At 37.8% G+C, this 26,539-nt stretch overlaps 1 protein-coding gene across 1 annotated transcript in view; it reads left to right on the forward strand.

The window, feature by feature from the left end:
• Window positions 1–8,008: 8,008 nt before the first annotated feature.
• LOC108682376 overlaps window positions 8,009–26,539 on the forward strand; it is a 32,005-nt gene continuing 13,474 nt past the window's right edge. The window contains exons 1-7 of the mRNA XM_018171526.1: window positions 8,009–8,319; window positions 9,463–9,573; window positions 23,762–23,933; window positions 24,428–24,557; window positions 24,748–24,986; window positions 25,354–25,587; window positions 26,149–26,358. Of these exons, the coding sequence (XP_018027015.1) occupies window positions 8,249–8,319; window positions 9,463–9,573; window positions 23,762–23,933; window positions 24,428–24,557; window positions 24,748–24,986; window positions 25,354–25,587; window positions 26,149–26,358 (1,167 nt within the window). The 5' untranslated portion in view covers window positions 8,009–8,248. The remainder of the gene's footprint in view (window positions 8,320–9,462; window positions 9,574–23,761; window positions 23,934–24,427; window positions 24,558–24,747; window positions 24,987–25,353; window positions 25,588–26,148; window positions 26,359–26,539) is intronic.

Raw genomic sequence — 26,539 nt, forward strand, 5'->3', positions numbered from 1 at the left:
AAAAGCTAATTTTCGGGGTATCAGTTGCATCAAGAGACACGCAGCCGGATTTTTTTATACCACCTAGCCTACTAAACTGCAGAAGTGTCGTTCAACAGTGCCCACGTAATCAATTTCTGTCCCGGCCACTTAAATGGCTCATATTCTTCAAAGCTGACGATGCGTGTCCCGACTTGTGGTCGTAAAGGCTAAAAGTCTGGGAGTTGGCAAGTGGGTTAAATTCTGGGCAGATGCTCGTATCTTCCTAAACTTGACCGCTGATATCGTCATAGTTGAGGTAGTGTACCTTCCTTCTAAAACTATCGTCGATGACATAAGTAGCCGCTCGGCAGATACTGTACTTATTCGGCGCTCGTTGCTGACAACCGTTAACCGTATAATACTGGTCAGAATTACGATTTGTAGGTCAGAAATACGATTTGTATGTCAGAACTACAATTTGCTGTGTTAATTAGATAACCGCATGATGACTACTAAGCATTTTGATCGCGCTAGAAATATCCAGTTTTGTTAACAGAATAAATTGTTTCTACTGAAGACGGGCGATTTAAGTGCTGTGTCACCTTATCGGCATTAACGATAGGCTGATACTTTTGCGTCGAGCAAGTTACGAAGCTGGATCGGTTTTGAAAGTATGAACCACCATGAATTATCTTGAATTTGGCCTTGTTGCGGCCAGCGCACGTGACGTATAAATTACATCGGATTTTGTTGAGTGGTTGTTAGGTCGAATTAGTGTATTTAGATCGGACCTTCATTCCCAAAAGAAATAAATTTGAACGTCACATCCTTTATGGGTACCACTCATCGAAATCCAAATTACAATGGATGGCATGCAAGATGGGAAAGAAAATGCACCTATAACATGCATACAGATTATGCATGTATGTTCTTGTGCGCCTACAGAGACCGCTGCAGAGAACTGATGCGCTGCCGCCGCTAATCATTACTTTCAGTCTTCATCTGTACGTACCCTGTCGGTTAGTCTGGCGCTGCTCATAGCGAGGCTAGAAAAAGTCTTGAGCAAATTGAGCGCTGCTCTTGCCTGAACCAAGAGATTAGGAAATTCCTATCTCGAGATATTGTCTTCTCGATTCAAACTGTCGGCAGTTTTTTCGTGCGTTTTTTTCGTCTTGTAGGAATTGATTGCACGCGAATCAAGGGAAGTTAATTTCTGAACTGCATTTTATGGGTTAGATGGTGATAGACAATATTAACACGTCACCCGAATGGACATAAGCAGGATTAGTTTGTAAACTATATACTGATTGGCAGTATTATTTCGTAACCTGAATGATGATTGACAAGATTAGTTTTTGAAGTGAATAGTGATTGACAGGATTGGTTTTTGAAGTGAACGGTGACTGGAATAGTTTATATACTGTATAGTGATTGACTTGGAATTGCTTGTAAAGAGAATGGTGATAGACAGGATTAGTTTTTCGTGATCTGAATTGTGATTGTCAATTAGCTAGGAAACTGAACGATGATCTGCATCTTGGTACGATTAGTTCGTGACTTGAATAGTGATTCGCTAATGAATTCGCATTGATATACAGATGGGTATTTTCTCGTAGTGTCCAAGGTTTTCTGAATATACTATGGGATTCGGTTCTGATGGAGTAAGGATTTGATGAAGGATCACCACAGCGGTGTGATGATTATCTTACATGGGTATCAATTATTTTCAATTCACATTTTCTTTAGTGTACTCTAAGAAAATTATTTCATCTTCATTTAATTATTTCGTGACCTGAATGATGATTGACAAGATTAGTTTTTGAAGTGAATGGTGATTGACAGGATTGGTTTTTAAAGTGAACGGTGACTGGAATAGTTTATATACTGAATGGTGATTGACCTGAATAGGTTGTAAAGTGAATGGTGATTGACAGGATTAATTTGTTAACTGAATATTAATTGGCCGGATTATTTCGTGATCTGAATTGTGATTGTCAATTAGCTAGGAAACTGAACGATGATCTGCATCTTGGTACGATTAGTTCGTGACTTGAATAGCGATTCGCTAATGAATTTGCATTGATATACAGATGGGTATTCCGTATTTTCTCTTCACAGTGTCCAAGGTTTTCTGAATATATGTACTATAGGATTCGGTCTGATGAAGTAAGGATTTGATGAAGGATCACCACAGCGGTGTGATGATTATCTTACATGGGTATCAATTATTTTCAATTCACATTTTCTTTAGTGTACTCTAACAAAATTATTTCATCTTCATTTTAAACCGATAAACTTGAACACGCGATGGCATGCTTTGCTGTGTTGTATTTGGTATCCAAGAGTGAGGTTTCTGTTAAGGAATTGCCTGCTTATACAGTAGCAAGAAATTGATTATAATATACTACCTACTAATATTACAGCTATACCAGTTGACATCATCAAACTCGCATTTATTGACCGATTTGCCAACTTCGGTGGCATTACGAGACCATCGGATTAAAGGTTTCAAGGTTTTCACACATTCTTACTTTGATTTTTGAAGTGTGATGGTTTGAGCCAACATCTATTTACTTGATGAATGAATTAAACAACTTTGTCGTTACAACGTTCTGGTAATTCAGACTGCGTTCACCTTCGCTGAAACTTTAATTATCGTTTCAAATGCGCAAGGCAAGCATTTCATGCAAGTTAATTGCCAGAATGGAATCTGATGGTTAATAAAAAATTATAAAATTTGCCATGTTAGCGAATACGCATTACGTAATGTGTGCGAAAATCTCGTTATCTTTTCATATGAAAAAAATATGAGCTAAATCATCATATTTTTCGATCATTCTATAGTGAAGTTTGAGTTTTAATATGAAACTGAAATTGTTAGTAAACTTAAGGGTGTCAAATTGCACTAACTTCCATCATGCTGGTATGCACAGTACTAGTGTGCACCATACCTTCGCGCACTGTAACTGCGTACGCTGTACGCATGTTTGCTGTTCAAAAGCGTACTTTGTACGTATGTTTGCTGATCAAAAGCGTTCTTTACTGAGCACCGTACGCCCCCGTACGCGCGTTAGTAGACTGCATTATGTCCCAGTTTTGGCAGAGATCCACCGCTTCTTTGCTCACAAGTTGCTGTTGTCAGCTGTGAATGCGCCGTATTGCCGGGCAATGATAGCCGCTGTTTTGGCTCAGGATAAATTTCAGTTTAGACCTTCATGCTCACCCTTTTGCCTGCTCGCGGGCACCCGTTTGGCTGCTCACGGGTGAACGTTTGATTGATCACGGGTGAACGTTTGATTGATCACGGGTGATAGTTTAGCTGCTCACGGGTGCTAGTTTGACTGCTCACGGGTGCTAGTTTGACTGTTCACGGGTGCTAGTTTGACTGCACACGGGTGCTAGTTTAGCTGCTCACTAATGCCTGTTTCGATGCTCGCGGGTGCCCTTTCTGATGCTCACGTGTGCTAGTTTGGCTGCTCGCGAGTCCCCGTTTGCCTGCTCGCGCGCACCCGTTTGATAGCTCACGGGTGCCCGTTTGGCTGCTCACGGGTGCCCGTTTGACTGCTCACGGGTGCCCGTTTGACTGCTCACGGGTGCCCGCTTTGATGCTCACGGGTGCCCGCTTTGATGCTCACGGGTGCCCGCTTTGATGCTCACGGGTGCCCGCTTTGCTGCAACCTGGTGCCCGCTTTGATGCTCACGGGTGCCTGTTTGGCTGCTCACGGGTGCCCGTTTGGCTGCTCACGGGTGACACGTTTCACCACCCGTTATCAGGTCACCTGTCACGCCTTGGTAATCGACTTACTCGCGCAGGCGCCAGTTGTCCTTTTCGTGACCCCGCATACTGGAGGCTGTTCCGTTGTTGCCGCTAACTTGTTTACCACGTGGCGGAAGAAAAGATGTTTTTTTTTCTTCTGGCAGTCCAATCATCCTCATAATCTTGTTAGGAATGAATGTTATCAATATGGTAGAATAATATTGGTGCCGTTTTGCAATATTGTCATTATAATGCATTGAACTCCAGCTCTAATATTAATTTGTTTTATTAGTCGAAGTTTGAGCAATATCCCTTTTTTTTCTCCGACGTCTGGGGAAGGCTAATCCGACTTGAAACTTGACACGTTGTCAGTGACGCCTGCGTCAGACTGTGACGACGCGGTTATGTTTTGTGTGCATCGAAATGTTCGCCTTCAAACGCCTCCTGTGTTTCTTAAAACTAAGCCATGTGCATTCAATTTTCAAGTGGATTTGATTGAGTGAATTTTTTAATTTTTGTCAATGTCGGGGGAGAGTTTTATTAATATTTAGGTAAAATTTATGTAAAATCAATTTCACAAACGAGATAGATTAATGGATTTTAAATGATGCGTTGCGCTTTCATATGATATCATGAATGCAAATGTTTATATATTTTCGCAATGTGTTCCTAAATAATGTAGTTGTAAAGGCATTCGTCAACGCAATATAAAACGAATTGGGCGGTCACTGCAATTTATTGGCCGTGAAGACAAGATTAATTGCCTCGCCTCATCGTCAGACTCGAAGTTAAATATTTGCTACGTCAACCGCCAAGTCCTGCCATTGTTTTTACTCTTCGCTCAGAGAAATGAGTGGCACTTTGTCCAAATAGCGATGCACTTATAGTCCCTCTGTAGGATCGATAGTCATCGATCTACCAAGTTTTGTTAGGTAGTATGGTGTCAGGTCTGAGTGTAGAAAGTGTGTCGATATCTGGACAATACGACGAATTCATTTTTTTAGTGTTTGTCAAAGTCGACTGTGAATATGCGGCGATCAGAGTTGCGATTGCTTGCGAAATGCATTATAATTATGTGGATATTGTGGGATTAATTCCCCCCAAAATGATAAGATGCCATTGTTATTATTAGATGAATAAAATTGTTGACGCGGGGTCTCCAGTGACTTACGATCATTTCATTGCTGTATATTATTTCAATGTCGTATAGTATATGATGACATTACACGTTTCATGTATTAAATCATTTATTTCGGGTCATAAGCTATCAAACCGGAACTAGGAAGAGAAAGTATCGTCCGAGTAATATATGAAGAAATATAAGCATTTGAATTTATGGAAGCGGCCTCTAAGATTGAGAAACATGAAGCGTCCTACATGCATTTTACTGACCTGTTGACGTTCAACATAACCCGCTAGCGCCTTCTCGTAGACTAATGGCTTCACCCTTAGCTGTACGTATGTCATAATTTGCCGTTCAATGGCGGTAAAAAAAATTTAATTTTAATATTAACCCAATTTCGCATGCGCGTCTCATTCATATAAGCAGTTTCATTTGCGGGTTAGCATTCATTTGCGGCTGAATTCGAAACTGATTGTTGGGTTTCGCAATCTAGTCCATGCTTATGGGCCGAGGTCATCGATGAAAATTTGATGCCTTGAAGATGACGAAGAATCAAGAAATTAATTAATGTATGAAATCATCTGGGCAAACGGCCCGAGTTTTTTCCCCGTTCATATGGCATTAATTGATTCAGAAGATCGCTTCTGTGCCGTGTTTTTGCTTTATTTTCTTCAGAATGTCGACTGGCACTTTATGGATGATCTTTGTCATGGTCAGCTGCCTTGTTTCTCGAGGAATCAAATTATTCATTATATTACTGGTTTTTACCTGATCATATAAATTACTGGTATATACTTATGCTGAACGCCGTGCTGAATACACTCAGGAAAATTAACAAGTTGTATTGTAAAAAATTTACCCACTTTTTAACCACCCCCAGCACGAACGCACAACGGAGGTAGCTGTGATACGTCTAAAGTGGGTCTGTGTGACCCATTCAATGGCTTGAGTTTGTTGAGCTACTTGAACAAAGTCTCGCGCATTACTTTGGATATATAGGACAAATTTTTTTTGTCATATAGGACAAATTTTTTTAAGAACTGCAGTCGACGTACGCGTTCCTTGAACACGGAAGTGGTGATATTTTTATTTTGCACTGCACTTCGTCTTCAATCACGATACGGTACTTAATTACGTACGTGACTATATATACAAGACTTACGTGATTATATATACAATACTTGTGTGACTATATATATATATATATATACACACAAGACTTGTGTGACTATATATATATACAAAATACTTGTGTGACTATATATATATATACAAAATACTTGTGTGACTAGATATATATAAGGTTGCGTGGCTCAAATTATGTCCAATGCCAAATAATTTGGATCAATTGACCAGTTATCACTAAAATATTCTGCGCAGTCAAGTTGTCTAGGAAATTTCCCCAAGTTTTACTCTTGATCAACTTAGAAAAGGCCAACTTCGGACCTTTTTGATATTTTAATTTTTATATTTCACATGGCCGCATACTTAATTGTAGAGTGAGGCAGTACACAGAAATGAAAAAAAATATAACTCAGTACTCACTGCAGTGAGTACTGAGTTATATTTATTTTTGTTCAGGGATAGTGTTAGTTATCTTTTCCCGCAGGTATGGAGCATATTGTCCATGTACGTGTGGGACCTTCTCCCCACTTGTATCTAGGGCCTTTTCTTGCAATTGGTTGCGTCCTTGCTAAGAGGGACCGAAGCATCAATATTGAATAAATTGCTGCTCAATATGTCATAATTATTGCTGCTCAATAAATTCAATAATGCTGCTCAATAAATTCAATAATGCTGCTCGATAAATTCAATAAATTGCTGCTCAATAACTCTTCAATTAATGCATATCTTTACATCATTGATGGCATTTAATTCGGGACATGAGCGTCGACGTTGCATTTTAATCAGCTAGTGGTCCTATTTTGTAAACGATGGCAAAAAATGATAGCGAACCATAGAGACCGGCCAAAATTGATACCGTAAAATGGGGTAACTTAGACCACTTTTTTTTATAAATGATGCCATTTTTTTACTAGCTAAATTAAACTTGAATTGAAACATGCAAAAAGGGCCTCTCTCTTACTTTCTTCCATAAGTGGGACCAACCTGATATATTTGGGTATATCATTGCTATGTATAGGGCATCGCTATCATGTGTGGGGCCCCTCACCATGTCCGGGGCCTCTCTCTAAGTTTCTTCCATAAGTGGGACCTACTTGATATGTATTGGGTATATCATTGCCATGTGTAGGACTTCCCTGCCACTTGCGGGGCCTGCCTGCCATGAGTATATAGCCTCTTTGTCATGACTGATGCCTCTACGCCATGTGTGAGGCCTCTTTATCCCGTGTTTGAGTCCACTGCACCTGATTTAAGGATCGTATTACCTTCTACCTTTTTTCATGTTACATTTTTATCTTTTTAGCGCATTTTCTCATTTATGAAAAAAATGCACTATTGTGCTCGCCATGTCCGTCCGTCCGTCTGTCCGTCCGTCTGTCCGTGACTCCGTTACCTCAAGTTTTTGTCGACGAGAAAATGCGCGCTCTGTGACTCACTGCAGTGAGTACTGAGTTATATTTATTTTTGTTCAGGGATAGTGTTAGTTATCTTTTCCCGCAGGTATGGAGCATATTGTCCATGTACGATTGATAAAAACCGGCGCTAATTGCGTTCAATCATCGAACATATAAAGTTATTTTCACGATTCCTTTCTTTTCAGATTGAGTTATGTCTTATCCGCTTAAAAGTTTGGCTTTAGTTTAACTTTTACTCCAGCCAAATGTGATGCTTATGTTGTGAAGACGCGTGGAGGTTTTACCATTTAATCAAATATGGTTGTGCTAAAGAAACTTTTTATACAGAAAACAAAGAATTCGTTGAATGCTATAGTGGAAATCGAAGGCACACGACACTAAGTTAGCGTTGAATGGGTAATTGAAGGTCGGATAGATTAGAAGCTTTAGGAGCCGTACATTTAAGAATCAGCAAGGAAAGTACAGCCGAAATATCTTCTTTCTTTGGGAGAAATTTCCTCTCGAAGTGCCGCTCAGTAAATGAGCGCTCAGGTGAAAAGTTACGTTTTCAGTGAAATCATACCTGTAAATTTTCATGAAAAAACTTTTCAACGCCTTTTTTTATGAACCGAAATTTTCTGCTGAATTTTTTCTGAATTCATCAGTGAAATCAAACCTGTAAATTTTCATTAAAAAACTTCTTCAACTCCTCTTTTTGTGGACCGAAATTTTCTGCTCGACCATCTTATTTCATCTACTGCAACCAGCAATGTTGACTGAAAATTCCAGCTTCAACTTCTCACGAGGATTACACATCAATCTAATCAAAGAGTGAAAAAAATTTAATTTAAGTTAATTGTTACGAAATAAATTGCTGTCAGTTGCACGATGACTGTCACCTACACACATGAGGTCGCGGACTGCAAGGGACTTGGGTGCTTCTGGAAGCTACTTTTCAGGCGAGTTACCCCTTATAACTAATTATTTTTCAGGCGAGTTACCCTTTATAAACAAAATTTTTCAGGCTAGTTACCCCATATAACTGCCGGTAATTATTTTACTGGCAAATCATCCCTAATAAGTAATTTTTTTGACAAGTTACTCCTTTTGAACTAAATATTTTTCAGGCGAGTTACCCCATATAACTAATTATTTTTCAGGCGAGTTATCCCTTATAAATTATTTTTTCAGGCAAGTTGCCCCATTTAAACTAATTATTTTTTCCGGCGAGTCACCTGTTATAGCTTATTATTTTTAGGGTGAGTTATCCCAATTACTAATTATTTTTTAGGCGAGTACCCCTTATGACAATTTTTTCAGGCGAGTAACTCCTTGAGAATAATTTTTTAGATTGTTAATTGTGAACTAGATTCCTCCCTTGGAAAATATATTGGTAGTACTTTAAATTGTTCCTATTTCGCTGGTGATTCTAGTTTCATTCTGTGTAATAAAAGTTTCAATAAAATAATTATAGTTAGGGTTATTCCAACTTGGAAGAGAAATCGTCTTGTTTTGGTTTAATTTATTATTTTATTCTTTTGTAGTCATCCTGTATTATTCATTCAAGCGCACAGCAATTAATATTTGTCACTTTCCGAGGAAGAAAAATTTTTCATATAAACGCGTGTTATGTAGAGCCTTTTAAAAGTTAGATTAAAGCCCTTATTAAGTCACGGAAATGCATTCTTTCTCGTCATGCATGCTCGTTTTGACCAATCATAAATTTTATGGATTTTTCTTCGTGAATAATAATATTGAACCCATGATTTTCCATCTATTCCGTATAAATTGATTTTTTACTTATCCTTTATCCGATATATTATCCGCCTCTCATCTAGCCCGTATTATTTCATTTTGATTATTATTATGTACATAACTATTGAGGCCTCTCTCTCAACTGCTTTATGGTTCTTAAATTGTTTTTCTTTCATCTTACGTATTTTTTTAATTGTCCTCTAACTAAGATTACTATAAATACGGAGTTGTCCATCAACTGATAGATGAAGTTATAATTTATTGTATTTACATTTTTTTCATGCTTGTTAGCGCTTCACAATATTATTTGTAAACGTTTAATATGATTTTCTTCTGCTATTATATAGATGGAGAGGCAGCATCTACAAGCTCATCTGGCCAGATCTACTTCTCTACTCAGTGATGTACTTCTCGCTCTCATTCATCTACCGCTTCGCTCTCGACGACAGTGGTAGACTGTGAGTTTTCTACCATTTATTTGTTCTCGAGTTTTTACCGTTAACAGAATTTGAGTTTTGTGAAACGTTAGTCACAATTGACTGTCTAATTATAACAAAATCTTGGTTGCTACAACTTGCAGCTTGGACGACTGGAATTAAAAATATCATCTCCTGCAGTGCCTAAAAAGCGTATTTGTGCATTTAAATGAAATGAAAGTTTAAATTTAATTGAATATAAATAAAACGCATAATTTCCCATTTGGCAAATGTTTTAATTTGAAAATGTCAGCTTGACGTCAGCCATTGCCCAGCTCCTTAAGCGTAAAATTCTAATTTATTCACATCACTTATTTTGTTCAATTTTTCGTCATCGCTTCAAACTTCGTCTTTGTTTCGTGAATTTTAAGTCCCGTCTTGTGTAGCGTGAGTCATACTCATGTCATAATTAATCGATACCATTCATTCTTTTTTAAACTCGCGTATCCTCTTTATTCAACAGAGATATAAGCCTAAACTTTTTCCTTGCAATAATCCTATTAAAAATACCTGTTAAATCCTGTTGAAAATACCGGTTAAATCCTGTTTTCTCCCAAAATTTCTCGCGGGAAGCGAGAGGGGCCGAGCTGGAATATTGAAGGCGTCAATTCAACAGAGGCGCTATTTTCCGCCCTTGCGTCGTTAATATTCATGACTAATTTGCCGAAATAAGGTTAATTTTCTCCCGGCGATCGGTTTCTCTAAAGCTCCTTGTTGTTTCCAGGGCCAGGAATATATTTTTTCTCTTGCGTCAATATGAAGAAGGCGGCTTTGTCTTCCGCGTCTACGGTAAATGCTGCGAGTGTCAGGAATTATCACGATCCATAAAAACGAAAATTAATTAACATTGGAAATTATTAATAATAAACGGGGAAGCATATTTTTAGGTAAATTTCAATTTTGTTTGCAGAATAGGGAAAAGCATTGTATTTATCGTCAGTATTCGGTAACATGCATTCCGCATCTTTAAATATTGTGATTTTTTATATTTTGTCGGGCCGAAACCGCACAGTCTCCAGCATGTTATGTAACGAAGTCTTTTGTCCTCGGATACGGCGAGCGTCGTCGATGATATCCGAATCCAAAAATCTGATAAAAAGTTTCCATCCTTAGTGTTATTCGTATCTTTAAACTAGATAAGGACAGTAACTGTCGTGAAAACTATTCATTTGTGGAGACCTGAAAAGTACAGTTACTGTCTTCAATGCGATCCGTACGTATTCAACGGCCTGATAAATTCAGTTACCGTCTTTAATGCTATTGGTATCAAATAACCAGATAAATTGGGCAACAGTCGCTAGGCAAAGAGTTAACTGTAAATATCTCTGACAAGAACTGCAACTGTCAAGCCGCGTCCGGAATTCGATCTTGACCCTGAAACGGTCCCCCCTGAAATGGCCCGTTACGTTGAGAACTGTCGCCCAAGCCAAGCATGCTGCAAAAATCCTCACCCACAACCGAATTACTTTGACCTTATCCATTCATTGGAGATTTAAGCCTGTTATTATCAGAGGTTCTTGATTAAAATGCGACGTTGGGGTAATTCTTGCATGCGTTGAATTTGCGCGTTGTGTTCATTATAATTTGAGCAGAGAAAATTCCAAATTCGTTATGAGTGCCTATAACAATTTTTTGCCTTAATTAAATGTTGAAATTAGCTTGAAGACTTACCCGTTTTATTGCTTTAAAAAACGATAGTGAATTTATTCGACGTCATTCAGTAGTCCATGTTTGCATGGTCTCGCCTGACACTCGCGTACATATTTAATATTACGATATCAGTTGCACGCATTCTGAAAGAAGACTAGGGAACATTTTTAAAAATTTATATAGCATAATTATCTTCAGTTTAATTGTTAAGCAACGAAATATTTGGTGAACGAGATTCGTTATCAAGCATCGTAAATGTATGTAATTTTAGATGTGGTAACCACAGAGAGGAAGCCTCCGTGTCGCAACTCATTCACATTCGTGCATTGCTGAGATAAACGTGACCAGAATGTGTAATAGCCTCATTAGTTTTTGTGCTCAGATATATTAATGGTAGATGTAAAGTGATTATAATGGGCTAGAACTTGATGCAAATTAAGTTAAAGAAATCTACGTGAAGAGGGAATTAGTATGAGCTGCAACTACTGACGCAAGGACTGACAAAGGTTCTCTTTAATTATACTGAGTAGACGCAATGCCAGAAGTTGGTCGTGTGTTATGTAGTGATATAGGAGGGCTCGAGTACCCTTAAATTTAACGTAATCAAAGTGATGCCAAATGTGTATGATGGCTGAATGACTGTTGCAGCTGCGACAGGAACTAGGTGAAGTAAATGCATGTGAATGGATAAACCCTTAGAAAAATGAATAGGCCAAATAGTGACACTTTCGTACCCACAACACGGGCAGAGAACAGACGTACGAAAATTATATATACCCCTGAACTGGGTCCAGATAACCGGTACATGGAATGGAATAAATGGCATTGCCGTATGAACAATGGCATGATGTTTCTGTTCGAGATTGTGACGTTGATGTTCGAGATTGTGATGTTGATGTTCGAGATTGTGATGTTGATGTTCGAAATTCGGGATTCATGTTCGAGATTCGCCGAGCTAGAGTACAGTGAGGTTATCAATTTCGTCCACACACTATCGTGCTTAGCTAAAAAATCCTAGGCCGAATTATCTGAATCTGAAAATTAAAAAATATATACGTATATATCTAAGTCTGAATAACCTCTGCATTAACGGGTTGACTTCAGTTTGATTGAAGCAATAAAATGCAACTAAATATTTGACGTTCAAATAACGTTCATTAGACGTTTTTTGAACGAAATCAACGTTTTTAACGTCATTCGCCTGGGAGCATCGAACTATCTTAGTGATCGTAAAGAGTGAATGAATTAAAAAAAATCAGATTTCTGATTTACAATTGTTAGGGTAATCTTAAAAGTGAGTTGATGCATATATAGGTTGATGGATTTACAATGTTAAACTAATTTTAGAGACTACGTTGTCTTGAATTATCTTCACATTGAATATAGTGTTTTCTTCACATTGAAAAATACCTTGAACGCGAGGCAAAGGTCTATTTTCCCACCTATTATTCTATTTCCTACCTATAGATCTATTTCCCACCCTATATATTTCTTACCTATTTATAATTTACTTATTGCTAACTTACGATTTGCATGTTATCTGCTATCTTCATGGGACTTCATCATCCGTAGCCTGTGCGAAGAAAAACTAGTAAAGAAAATCTTTGTGAACTCCGACATCGAAGTCGTTAATTAAAGGAAAATGTTTCACTCTAGTATCTCACCGTCACCAAGGAATGATGATAAAATTAAAATACTTTCTCGCACTTTTATGATCGAAAAACTCCTTGCTGAAAGTCACATTTAATATAAACTTCTTTGAAATTATGCGGGAAAATAAAATTTCCGCTGTGAGATGATATTTCAAGTTATTCAATGGTCTACGTTCCTCTTTGAATTGCAGTAAATTGCCCTGATTTTAATGTCATCCTCACGTTCCGAATGTATCTCCAGAAACGTTGTTGTCATAGAACTTGATGCAAATTAAGTTAAAGAAATCTACGTGAAGAGGGAATTAGTATGAGCTGCAACTACTGACGCAAGGACTGACAAAGGTTCTCTTCAATTATACTGAGTAGACGCAATGCCAGAAGTTGGTCGTGTGTTATGTACGATGGCAGTGAGAAAGGAGGGGGAGTGTTCGAGTACCTTTAAATTTAACGTAATTAAAGTGATGCCAAAATGTGTATGAGGGCCAGGAATTTAAAAGTAAAGAAAATAGCAAAAAGGTCCCCAATTCTTATAACCGAAAACGATAGCCAGTTCAAAACCTAGAACACAGGTACAAACAATTAGTAGCCTAAAATTCATATTCAAACAATTCACGTAAACTTGAGGACATTAGAACTAAAATCGAAGATAACAGAAATAAAAATGAGATAACAGATAACTTTATATATTTTCAAACAGAAACCCAGCTCAAATGCTGCATTCAGTTCCTATCCTCTAGAAATTGTAAATATATAGTACCCTCTCTACATGTTATCTCATTTTTATTTCTGTTATCTTCGATTTCAGTTCTAATGTCCTCAAGTTTAGGTGAATTGTTTGAATATGAATTTTAGGCCACTAATTGTTTGTACCTGTGTTCTAGGTTTTGAACTGACGATGGAGCTGGACTCCGAAACGTTTTTGCTTATAAGAAATGGTGAACTTTTTGGCTATTTTTTTTTACTTTTAAATTCCTGGTAAATTTGCGACTTAGGCAGCCAAGTGATTTTAATACGTGTATGAGGGCTGAATGGCTGTTGCTACTCGGACACAAACTAGGTAAAGTAAATGCATGTGAATGGACATACCCTTAGAAAAATTAATGGGTCAAATAGTGACACTTTCGTACCCACAACACGTGCAGAGAACAGACGTACGTAGCACTTATACCCCTGAGCCGGGTCAAACTGGGTCTAGATAACCGGTACTGCATGAAATGAATAGCATTGTCGTATGAACAGTGGCATGATGTTGATGTTGTGGTGTTGATGTTCGAAATTGTGATGTTGATGTTCGAGGTTGTGCTGTTGATGTTCGAGATTGTGATGTTGATGTTCGAGATTGTGATGTTGATGTTCAAGACTGATGTTGATGTGCGAGGTTGCGGTGTTGATGTTCGAGATTGTGATGTTGATGTTCGAGGTTGTGCTGTTGATGTTCGAGATTGTGGTGTTGATGTTCGAGATTGTGATGCTGATGTTCGAAATTATGATGTAGATATTCGAGATTGTGATGTTGATGTTCGAGATTCGAGACTGTGATGTTGATGTTCAAGATTGTGATGTCGATGTTCGAAGTTGTGGTGTTGACATTCGAGATTGAGATGTTGATGTTCGAGATTTTGATGTTCGAGATTGTGATGTTAATGTTCGGAATTAGGGATTCATGTTCGAGACTTGCCAGACTAGAGTGCCGTGGGGTTACCAATTTTGTCCACACGCTATCGTGCTTGGCTACAAAATAATAGGCTGAATTATCTGAATCTGAAAATCAAGAATATATATATGTATATATCTAAGTCCGAATAACCGCTGCATTGACGGGTTAAGTTCAGTTTGGTTGAAGCAACAAACTCCAACTAGATATATGACGTTTAAATAACGTTCTTTACACGTTTTTGTAACGAAATAAACGTTTAAGCGTCATTTGTCTGGGAGGAAAGAAATATCATAGTGATTGTAAAGTGTGAAAGGGTTAAAAAATTAGGTTTCTGATTTCTTATTATTAGGGTGATCTTAAAAGTTAGTTGATGCATGTAGGCTGATGGATTTACAATGTTGAACTAATGTTTAAGATTGTGTAGTCTTAAATTATACAGTGTTATCTTCACATTGAAAAATACTTTAAACGCGAGGAAAATATATTTATATGATCTGCAATTACTGTCACACCAGTGATGATGGTGTGAAATTACTCCCACCTATTTATAATTTACGTATTCCTTAACATACGATTGGCATGTCATCTTCACTTCTGAATAGTGGGACTCCGTCTTCCGTAGCCTATACGCAGAGGTGGGCAGTAGCGCGCTACTTGTAGCGGCCGCTACTAGCGGTCGCTACATTTTCAGTAAAGCGGTAGCGGTAGCGGTAGCGCCCGCTACATTTAGAGCATGTAGCGGTAGCGGTAGCGGCGCTACATTTCAAAGTAGCGCTGCCCAGCTCTGCCTATACGAAGAAAATATAATACAGAAAATCTCTGTGAACTCCGACATCAAAGTTGTTAATTAAAAGAAAATGCTTCACTCGAGTATCTCACCGTCATCAATGAATGATGATATACTTAAAATACTTTTTTCGCGCTTCTATGTTCAAGAAACTCCTTGCTGGAAGTCACATTAAATATAAACATCCATGAAACTTTACGGGAAAATAAAATTCTCGCTGTGAAATGATATTTTAAATAATTCAACGCTCTATGTCCCTAAATGAATTGCAGTAATCGCCCTGATTTTAATGTCATCCTCACGTTCCGAATGTATCTCCAGAAACGTTGTTGTCCGCACACTCATTTTTTACGCTCAATTTACATATAATTCTTTCAATAACTCTGTCACTAAGCAATTATTTGCTGCTCCGCTGTCTATTTAGGGATGTTTCTCCACCAAACAATATATATGTGAAGTATTTTAGGAATATTTCCCACTCCGTAATTTATCTAGTACTAATTTTATGTGTGAACTGGCATTATTAAGTTAAAACCGATGAATAAATCCACCGTATCTTCTATCAAAATGTAATTGTTTTTTTTTCACTTTGAAAATCTTGGTGAACTTTATACTCAACTTTAGGTGAACTTGGTAAAGTACTTATTTTAAATAAATTATTTAAAAAAAATCATTTTGAATAAATGATTTTAAATAAATTATTAAATTTTCGACAGGCCACATCAGGCCTTTTCTTTAGCGCCGACATCAATATGTTATAAATCCTCTATCGCGACCACCTTGCGTAAGATTTCCGAATTCTCATTGCATTTCCATAGGAGTCTGCCAATTGGTTGTCAGTACGTAGACCGAGTAGACCAATGCGAATCCATCCCATCATTAGCTAATTTATTCTCTCTTGTACTGACGGTACCTCCCGTCTTGTATCTTTACGTAGGAATAGCATTGACGAGGGTAAATGTTTATCGTAAGAAAAGGGTTACAGCTATTTTTAAGCTGCAACCGCTGCAACAACAGCCATAACCGGTCACCAAACGCCGACGATGGTCTTCAGGTTCTGACGTCTTCCATTTGCGAGAACAACGCGGACGTCTTAGCACTCAATTCCTCATCGTGCAAGCTAGCATTGTTAGATCCAGCATCGTCAATACCAGAGCAGAGAAAAAATTTAAATTCAACATCCATCATCTTCATCCAGGCCGGGCATCATTAAGCTATCATTCCTGAGCCAGCATCCTACAAGGCCATCATCCCCAAGCGATCATCCACATCCATCATTTAAGCCATCATTTCAACCATTTTTTTCTATTGCCGACGAGAAGCTGGCAGGTCGCTAGCGATGTCTGCGGCCTGCAACCGGTTCTGCTTCATCACCGCGGGCCGGCCTCCGGTCGCTTGCTTAGCGCCCATGCCTCGTGGCCGTTGACCGGTTGCAGGCGAAACCTATGCTCTTATGCACGCGCCCTTGACGTGCATGTCTGTCTTACTTGGCGTACACTCAAGAAAAAGAATGCGTCTTATTGCCCAAATATTAATAGATTTTCGTACCCGCAACACGTACCGAGAACAGACGAAGCACTAATACGTCATTTTTTCGAGCCCAAACGGGTCATTGTAATCTAGACAAAGGCAAAATATGCAACGCTATTTTGACGAAGATTCGCCTATTTCTCCCAATAATATTAGCTACAAGGCTGCAGAACAACATGCGTGTGGGCGTAGTCGAATATAAGTGCATAACTGGACATGCTCGCATGTACGATGAGAATAGTCAGAGTGTTGCGGTTAATGGAAGTGCAGAGATCTATAATGGGTGGCGAATAGAGGCGATTTAAAGACGAAACAGAGACGTGTTTTGTATGAATCATTTTATGATAAGCAGCGTGTCTGGTGTTGAATACGAAGTGAGAGTATCAAGACATTAAATACACAAAGAATTGACTGTTACCAGAATGGTCATTCCAATCGTCAGGATCAAACATTTCTATTTTCTTACGTGAATAAAATAAATGAACAACCATTCTTAGTCCGATACTTGCTATATAATAATGTGCTCAAAAACTTCAATATCATTTTGTGTGGTATGGATTAGTTTCATTATATGCCCTTCCCGCTGAAATCTACATGAAAACTGTAAAATTTGATGAAGAAATCGGTGTTTAACGTTATTATAAAATTCATCGATTAGAGATCGTTGTACTGGATGTGACCCTCTGCAACTATAAGAAACACTTTTTTGCGGTATATAGTAATCAGTTATTTGACAGAATGTTAACATCTAGGTTATTCTAACGCGAGAATTTCCGGGAACATACTCTTTAGTTACCTGAAATTTGGGTTCCAATAATTCCGGCAATAATTTTATTATTCAAATATTGCCAGCCTCGACTTGCGTAAACTTGATTTCTTTCGACCATCAAGAAGAATTTTTTTCCGTTCGTGAACGCTGCTTTTAAGTAATTCTTGGTGCTTGAACCTTCATTCATATCGATGGCGTCGAAAAAATAATTGTTAAACCTTCAACTAACCCCAATTTATTTTTTTGACATACGGTACTACATTTTCTTCAGCGCAAACAAGAAATGTTCTGCTCTCCAGAGTTTCTCCGAGTTCAGTATTTTTTGTAGCTTAAAAAATACGTGCTCATAATTATTCATATCCATGAATAAAATTTATTTATAATTCAGGAAATCATGTAGATTGTCAAGATGTATCTGAATTCAAACTATCATGTGCTTTCCGAACTCAAATTTCTCTTGTACCGACTCGAATTTCTGTAACATTAGTAAACTAATTATCCAAATAGGTAAACGTTTCAAAATATTTCTTTGTCATAAATATTCGTACCTATTTAGATACATGAAATCTGCGTCGAATTTCTTCAACCCTGTACAAAATAAGCTATTGAGTCTATTTTGTTTCGTTCTAACGATGTATCCTGATGTCAGCTTGAACATTCGGGTGGGTTCCGAAGAAAAAATTCTCACGCTAGCATATCTGCATACCCACGCTCATACACATGTTCGTGAGAGACGCACTGACGCTTGACGCTTTTTTGCCGTTTTTTTCTTCAACTTGGCACTATGTTTGCTTACGCATCCGTATCTGCATTCCTACTGCAGAATAATGAATTCGTTTATTCTGCCTGAAGTGCATTAATTTAGTACTTATATGCACTTCAGCTATGCATATGAATTTCGAGTTTACGCTTTGTGTTAACGGAAATAGACACGAATATGAAATGATTTTTAATTAATTCTAGATGCATGGCGTTTGATTGCATTGATGTAGTTATTATACTTTCTTGCTTTGAACTTTTGAAAAAAGTGCCGACATCATTTTACCATCGCCTGCCTTCATAACCATCACTGCCAAAGTAATTCATTGCCCAAGTTCAATAAAATTGACTAAATTTTATCTTACAAATTAGCCGAAACTCAAACAAATCATAGCTTCATATTTAATGCTAACTCTTATACCTACGTTGCCGTAGACTCGTGTTCTAAGTCTGTGATCGACAAATTTGTGTAGATTAATGACGGTTTGAATAATTTAGTACTTCAAATAAAAATTATGGGAATATAGTTAAAACGACAATATATTTTTTCAATGTCAACACATAAGATGAACGAAACTACTTACGAAAAAGATTTTAAGCATCCAATTGCCGCGCACGCAATCCAACGTGAAAAAACTGCTGCTGGGCAGCACCAGCCAACCGTAAGGCATCCCTCGGGCGGTCATAATTCGCTTAGAATTTTTTAACGGAGATCACATCTGCTAGAAAGTTGGCTGGTGCACATCAAAGGAACTTTGTTCTCCTGCACGCTAACCCTGCATGAAAAAATCCTTCGCCCTTATTACATGTCATTACAACGTTAGCTGTCGTGTGTTCGGTGTAATTTGTACAATCCTCATGATCAAATTCGATGTATAAATTATTTGTCTGCATTTCATTAACTCGACTCAGTGACTTGCCTAATAATAACTCATTGAATTATTTTGTTGATGATGCATAATGCTGAAGTCAGCGGTTTGAACTGAGACTAATATTTAATTTCTTCATATAAACGTTGGGCATTTAGTTACACAGAATAGGAATTATTCCAATACATTTTATAAATCCATCTTTATTCGAATTATCGCTCAATTTCTAAATCAGCACCAAAAATTCTGAAATTAGGCTACTCAATATTATTATCAACAAAAGATTTTCTGCGCGTCAGATAAAAATTGGTCTGGTTTACGTAAAATTATAATTTAGTTATGCCATCCTCAAACAATTTAGAAAATCCTAAATTTTACGTTTTTTCTGTCGCTTCCGCCAATATGAGGATGAAAGAGGTCGCCTATATATGGTTCTTTTACTACCGGGCATTTCATTCTGCGCCAAAATTTCACGGGAGTTTCTGAAGAAAATTTTCCTTTCTGCTAGGCACAGCGCAGCGATGATTTCTTGAGTGATACTCTAATTAAATGCGAAGGAGAAAGACATGACGTGAGTTTCTGAATTGTTACTATGGAAAAATCTACCGCTATCGAAATTTCTGATAAACAATACCCGCATTCACATTAATTACTTTCTAGTGCTAACAGCTGCAATTGATCGAAACGTTATAATAACTTCAATATTTCGGGCTCTTCTGGCTTCATAGAATTATTGATGCAACAGTGACCACTTCACGTTGTCTTTTTCAGTTCTCATATTTTAACAGTAAACCCCTAACTATATGAATAAATTGATATTGGTGCTTGGGAAAAAGATGATCTGCGTGCAAAAATCATAGTTTGTTTTTAAATAGTTCTAGTTGTTCTAGTACTAGTAGTTCTAGTTATAGTAAAATTTATAGTTACGGTAAAATTTCTAGTGAAGCTACTATTGGAATTTAAATTTTAGAAATCAGTCTCGTTAAATGCCGGCTGAGTACCCGCCTCGAGCCGTTTAGTTTAGCTTGTCTACTAGGGAATGCAATAACTGAACGGTAGAAATGGCATTGGCTTTACCGAACAGTTAAATTGGCAAGGCACGGAGAAAGCTACGAGTGACACTCGTAAAAGCTCGATGTTAGAGTCGCCGTGCAGCCGATAAAAAATGTTGAGTACTTCGGTTGACGCAAAATTTTTATCTCCTTGTGCATATATAATCTATCTTGTGAGAGGGTACTACATGTCAGATGAGTTTTAAGAATGTTCCGACATAGTGAAGCAAAAACATTTTCTGCTGAATAACATTAACTGTAAGTTGATTCACATGCTACTAGCTGCATTGCACAGTCATATTAAGAAATTATTGATGCTAATTTCAAATTAACTGGATGAATTACCGCCTAAATTCTTTTTCTCTTATTGATCATTAAGAATCCTCAATGAAAATAACATTGTTGGCATAACGTGCACCATAATTAGTGGATCTCGATGTTTCAAAGTCAGGGGTGCACGTAAGTTTTCTTCACTTCTGATTCAAAGTCAAACATATAAAATTAGCGTTTTCAATTTTGCGAGAAATACCATTAGACTAATTTTTATAAGGAAGCATAAATGGATATTCTTAAAATAGTTGATATGATAGTGCAAACAATTCGTGATATAGCAACGAGCTGCTGCTGCGCAGTGCATCAGTAAATCAGTTATTGGCGGATTACTATAATACGATACAATAAAAGTGCAATGCTGTTGCTAATATTATTAATAATAATAACAATATTATTATTTTTATTATTATTAAATTAATCAGTTCATATTAATTTATGTAAGGTATGGCAATTTATTTGGCGACAGGCTAAATTGGGCTTATTCTTTTACGTCGACATGTACTATACGAGAATGCTATACTATCCTACACTGTGCTATACTTTACAAATTTTATTAAATTAATAGCAAAATACGTTACTAATTTTAGTGCAGGATATCTAGGATATTTAGAAGCATTGAAGGTCGTCTAGCTGGCGGTGCACTCCGATTAAAGCTTCCGGTCGTGGGAATCCACACTGCGACTCTTCAGAAGGAATATTTACCCACGGAGTAACTCGAGGAATGACCAAGGAAAAATTACTTTAAGGAATTTTCAGTAGTATCAAACAGTAGATCCTGCTTAGCCAAAATTATGACAGAGATTACAGTATATCCAACTCTGTAATGATTTCAATTAATATTTCTATAGATCCAACCTTATCACAATTCTGATCGCGAATACAGTAGATCAAACTTGATAACAATTCTGCACATGCAGTCTTGTGGTGCTGTTGCCGTAGTGTGAATCGCAGTCGTTCAAGCCACTTGCAAGACTTTTAGTTGACCAAAATCAACAATATTTTTTCGATATTTATCTCTTTTTCCTACCTGACAACCTGACCAGAAAAGAACATTTTTTTCTTTTTTTTTATTTTTTATCGTGTGCATCTTTGAACTGATATTATTAGCTAAATTATTAGGATTTTAAAATCTAATCTATTTTTAATTACCAGATACTTCGTTTAATAATTTATTTGGACTTTACCCACGTGAAATTACTGCCACACCAGTAATGATGATGTAAAATTGCTTTAACGCCAGTAATGATGTACCAAAATCTTCAAATAATTCATCAGCCTTCTTATAAGCCGACTCGTACATTTCAAGTCGCCATTTACCTAAAATAAAGATACAATTCTTCCGAATTTCTTTCTTTCCTATTTTACATTTTAAGACGATATAATACCCGATATATGATGCACTATCTATGATGCCCGATGTATGATAGCCGATGTATGATGCCCGATGTATGATACCCGATGTATGATGCCCGATGTATGATACCCGATGCATGATTCCCGATGTATGATGCCCGATGTATGATGCCCGATGTATGATGCCCGATGTATGATGCCCGATGTATGATACCCGATGCATGATTCCCGATGTATGATGCCCGATGTATGATGCCCGATGTATGATGCACTATCTATGATGCCCGATGTATGATAGCCGATGTATGATGCCCGATATATGATGCAAAAGTCGCCATTTACCTAAAATAAAGATACAATTCTTCCGAATTTCTTTCTTTCCTATTTTACATTTTAAGACGATATAATACCCGATGTATGATACCCGATATATGATGCACTATCTATGATGCCCGATGTATGATGCCCGATGTATGATGCCCGATGTATGATACCCGATGTATGATACCCGATGTATGATACCCGATGTATGATACCCGATGTATGATACCCGATGTATGATACCGGTAGCATGTTTTACGGCTGTCATGGTCACGGCAAATCTTTCTTTGAAGTTCCGCGCGGATGCAAAAGCGCGCTCTCTTGTTATGCGCGGCGCACGAGATAATGTCTTGTGCGCGACAGGCGAGTATGACTCAGACGACGTATCGTTAGTGAGACGAATCCTGTAATTCTTTTTGTACTTTCTAGTGGAGACGAATTAAATATTTTGAATATTTAATTCGTATTTTAAATATTTTGTAACGAATAATAATATTTTTGAACAATATTTAATAACGAAAAATTATCAAGTGAGAATTGTACTAATCATCCTACCTTGCCAAATTCCAGAGTTGTATCGAAAACTGTATTCCCTTCGGAGACACGTAAAATATTCTCGTGGTCCTGGGACGCTTACTAACTAAATTGAGTTAGCAAACTCACGAGTCAGGGATCCTGATGTGTAAAGCTATATTAATACCTGTGTCAGTTTTATCCATGCTCCACTAAAAGTGTGTTTGTGGCGTCGGTAAATTGTTGTGTACACTTGTCTTCCTTCATGAACCTGGTTGCCAATAACGAACCCTAGTATATTGTGGTTCGGACCGTCCTTCTAATCATGTACGAACTGTTAGGAAAGAAATTATTACATATATATTAGGACATCGAAAGTTTGCAAAAATGATTATCGCATCAAATTCAATCAATTTCGACACTTTTCGCAGCACTTATAAAGTGAAAATTGAATGGAATATAAGTATGAAAATGAAATGCGTCGAATTAAATGCAATGGACTGTATAGTATGATTTTGTGGGCAATCGGTTCGAGCGTATCTCGCTGTACTTCCAGTATCGAATAGAAGTGAATGGAATATATTAAATGATTTTGTAGGCAGTCACCTTATTGGAATGGCTTTGTAGACAGTCATTTGATTGGAATGGTTTTGTAGGCAGTCATTTTATTGGAATGATATTATAGGCATGTCATTCCATAGGAATGGTTTTATAGGCAGCCATTTTATTGGAATAGTTTTGTAGGCAGTCACATTATTGGAATGGTTTCTTAGGCAGTCATTTTATTGGAATGGTTTCAACACTTTTATTTTTATTATTGGAATGATTTTGTAGGCAGTCATTTTATTGGAACGGTTTTGTGAGCAGTCATTTTATTGGAATGGTTTTAAAGGTAGTCATTTCGTTGGAATGTTTTTGTTTGCAGTCAGTTCGAGCGGATCTCGCTGTACTGTCAGTACTTCACGGATCTCATCCCGCTGTCGTTCGTGCTGGGTTTCTACGTGAGCATCGTCGTGCAGCGCTGGTGGGCGCAGTGGGAGACATTACCCTGGCCTGACACGCTCGCCCTCTTTGTCTCCACCACCGTCACTGGAAACGTGAGACCAACCAATATATAATTTATATACTTCTTATACATAACGCATGTAATTATGTATAATTTATATATTTCTTATATAACTTATATACTACTGAAGTTACTTACTTATAAAACTGTTGGCGATTTTAATACATCGTTAAAAATATTTTTCTTATAACTTAATGATAATTTTTCCATTATGTTCAGAAAACAAGAACAGTTCTTATATTATATACTAAATGATGAATGAGACTGCATTCTTGTTTATTTACGTCATGATCAGTTATTCTTATAATTGAATAAATTGTTATAATTCGATTTACATACATCGTTTATTGTTGAAATTAAGTTCTGTCGAATCAGGATACTTCTATTGTTATTGCAGTATGGAAAACACACAAAAATTAAAAAAAAAATTATTAGTCACAAAAAATTATTAGTCACATAATCGAACAAGTTAGCAGCCAAATATTTCATTTTAAATCGAAATTCAAATTATATATTTGTCGACAGGACAACCGCGCGCGCATGATGCGGCGAGCTATCCTGCGCTACGCCAACCTAGCCATGGTCCTAACCTTCGCTATGGTGTCGCCGTGTGTTAAGAAGCGCTTCCCTACCCTAGACCACATCGAAGAGGCTGGTGAGCAAAGCTCGATAGTAAGTTTGTGACACCAAAACGTACTTTATTCCAAAAAATGACTGTTTAGTTCAATACTTTCGATGATGTTGTAGTCTTACGTTGTGAGGTAAGTTCATCAAGTTTTTAAATTTACCGGTCTTGTTCAACGCGCATTCGAGGTTTGTTGATGTCGCTGCATTTGTTGTTGCAGGTTTGATGACCGCCAACGAGCGCAAGATTTACTCTTCGATGCGTGATCGTACAAGTCACCCGATCTACTGGATGCCGCTGGCCTGGGCTGGAGCTTTGGTATCGCGCGCGCGAAAAGAGAACAAAATTAAAGACGACTTCGCTGTGAAGACAATCATCGATGAGATCACGCGAGTCAGAGGTCTGTGCGGCTCACTTCTGGGGTACGACTGGATCAGCATCCCTCTTGTCTACACGCAGGTAACCGCCGTTCAAAATCTCCATGCTGCAACATAACTAAAATCTCCATGCTACACCATAACTAAAATCTCCATGCTACACCAAAACAAAAATCTCCATGCTACAACATAACAAAATTTGGGGGACTGTCCCAGCTTATACTCAGTAGCCGCATAGCTGGTCTAAATTTTCCACCAAGAAATTGACGTTGGATTATAACACGTATAATAATTGAAGCAAATGCTGGAAATGATCGGAAAAATTTATTATGGACAAATTGTCCCTGTAAAATCTCTGTGTCAAAATGTATTTAATACTCTCTTGTGATCATTAAAATTGTCGTTATTCCTATTTTGATTGTTATTCAACTCCTCGTATTCTCGAGCAGGTTGTTACCCTGGCAGTGTACACTTTCTTCCTCTCCACGCTTATGGGACGTCAGTTCCTAGACCCTGATAAAGGCTATAAGAACAACTCAATAGACTTTTACCTGCCAGTATTTACGTACCTGCAGTTCTTCTTCTACATGGGGTGGCTTAAAGTAGCGGAGTCTCTCGTCAATCCCTTCGGCGAAGATGATGATGACTTTGAGATCAACTGGCTAGTGGACCGCAACTTGCAGGTAAGCAGCTCATGTCGTAGCGAAACATCTTTTATTATTACAATATTTTTGTGTGATGTATACATAATTTAGAAACTTTACTCCGGAATTAAGGGTTTGATCATGAATTAACAACCTTTTTCGGCGCACGCTCAAGGTGTGACGTAGTACACTGTAGGTTTCGTATTGTCTATGTTGTGTTAAGCATCATACCTAGTCGTAGACGAGTGCACCGAGCTATAAGCAATAATGTAATAACAGTAATATATTCATGTTGTGCCAGGTATCGTACCTGATCGTGGACGAAACTTGAAACCCAGCCTTATCACCTTATCGTACATGCCAGGTATCATACTTGATCGTGGACGAAACTTGAAATCCAGCAGTATGACCTTATCGTCCATGTCAGGTATCATACCTGATCGTTGACGATACCTATATTTATTTTATTTTATTTGCCCTTATCGTCCATGTCAGGTATCGTACCTGATCGTAGACGAACCTTATCGTCCATGTCAGGTATCGTACCTGATCGTGGACGTTACCTATATTTATTTTATTTGACCTTATCGTACATGTCAGGTATCGTACCTGATCGTAGACGAGATGCACAACGAGCACCCGGAGCTGATCCAGGACATGTACTGGGACGAGGTGGTGCCTCAGGAGCTGCCCTACACCGTCGCCTCTCAGGACTTCAAGCCCACTGAGCCTCACCTCGGCTCCACCGCAAACATCGAAGTCACCCAGCAGGACATGGAGCTTCTGCCTGTCGTCGAGGAGAACGAAGAGGTACGTTTTGATGGTTGATTGTTTATTTAGGCTTTCGGTAGAAATTTTGTTGTTGAATGTGTCCAATAAAAGGACGAAAAGCTACTTTTTTGCAGGCTATTTTTTATTTATTATTATTATTTTGTATAAAATTTTGTTGCTAAAGGCACCCGGTAAAGGAATATAGAACTACATTTTTACA

Source organism: Hyalella azteca, unplaced genomic scaffold (assembly GCF_000764305.2).
Source record: "Hyalella azteca isolate HAZT.00-mixed unplaced genomic scaffold, Hazt_2.0.2 contig15428, whole genome shotgun sequence".
NCBI classification, from domain to species: Eukaryota; Metazoa; Arthropoda; class Malacostraca; order Amphipoda; family Hyalellidae; genus Hyalella; species Hyalella azteca.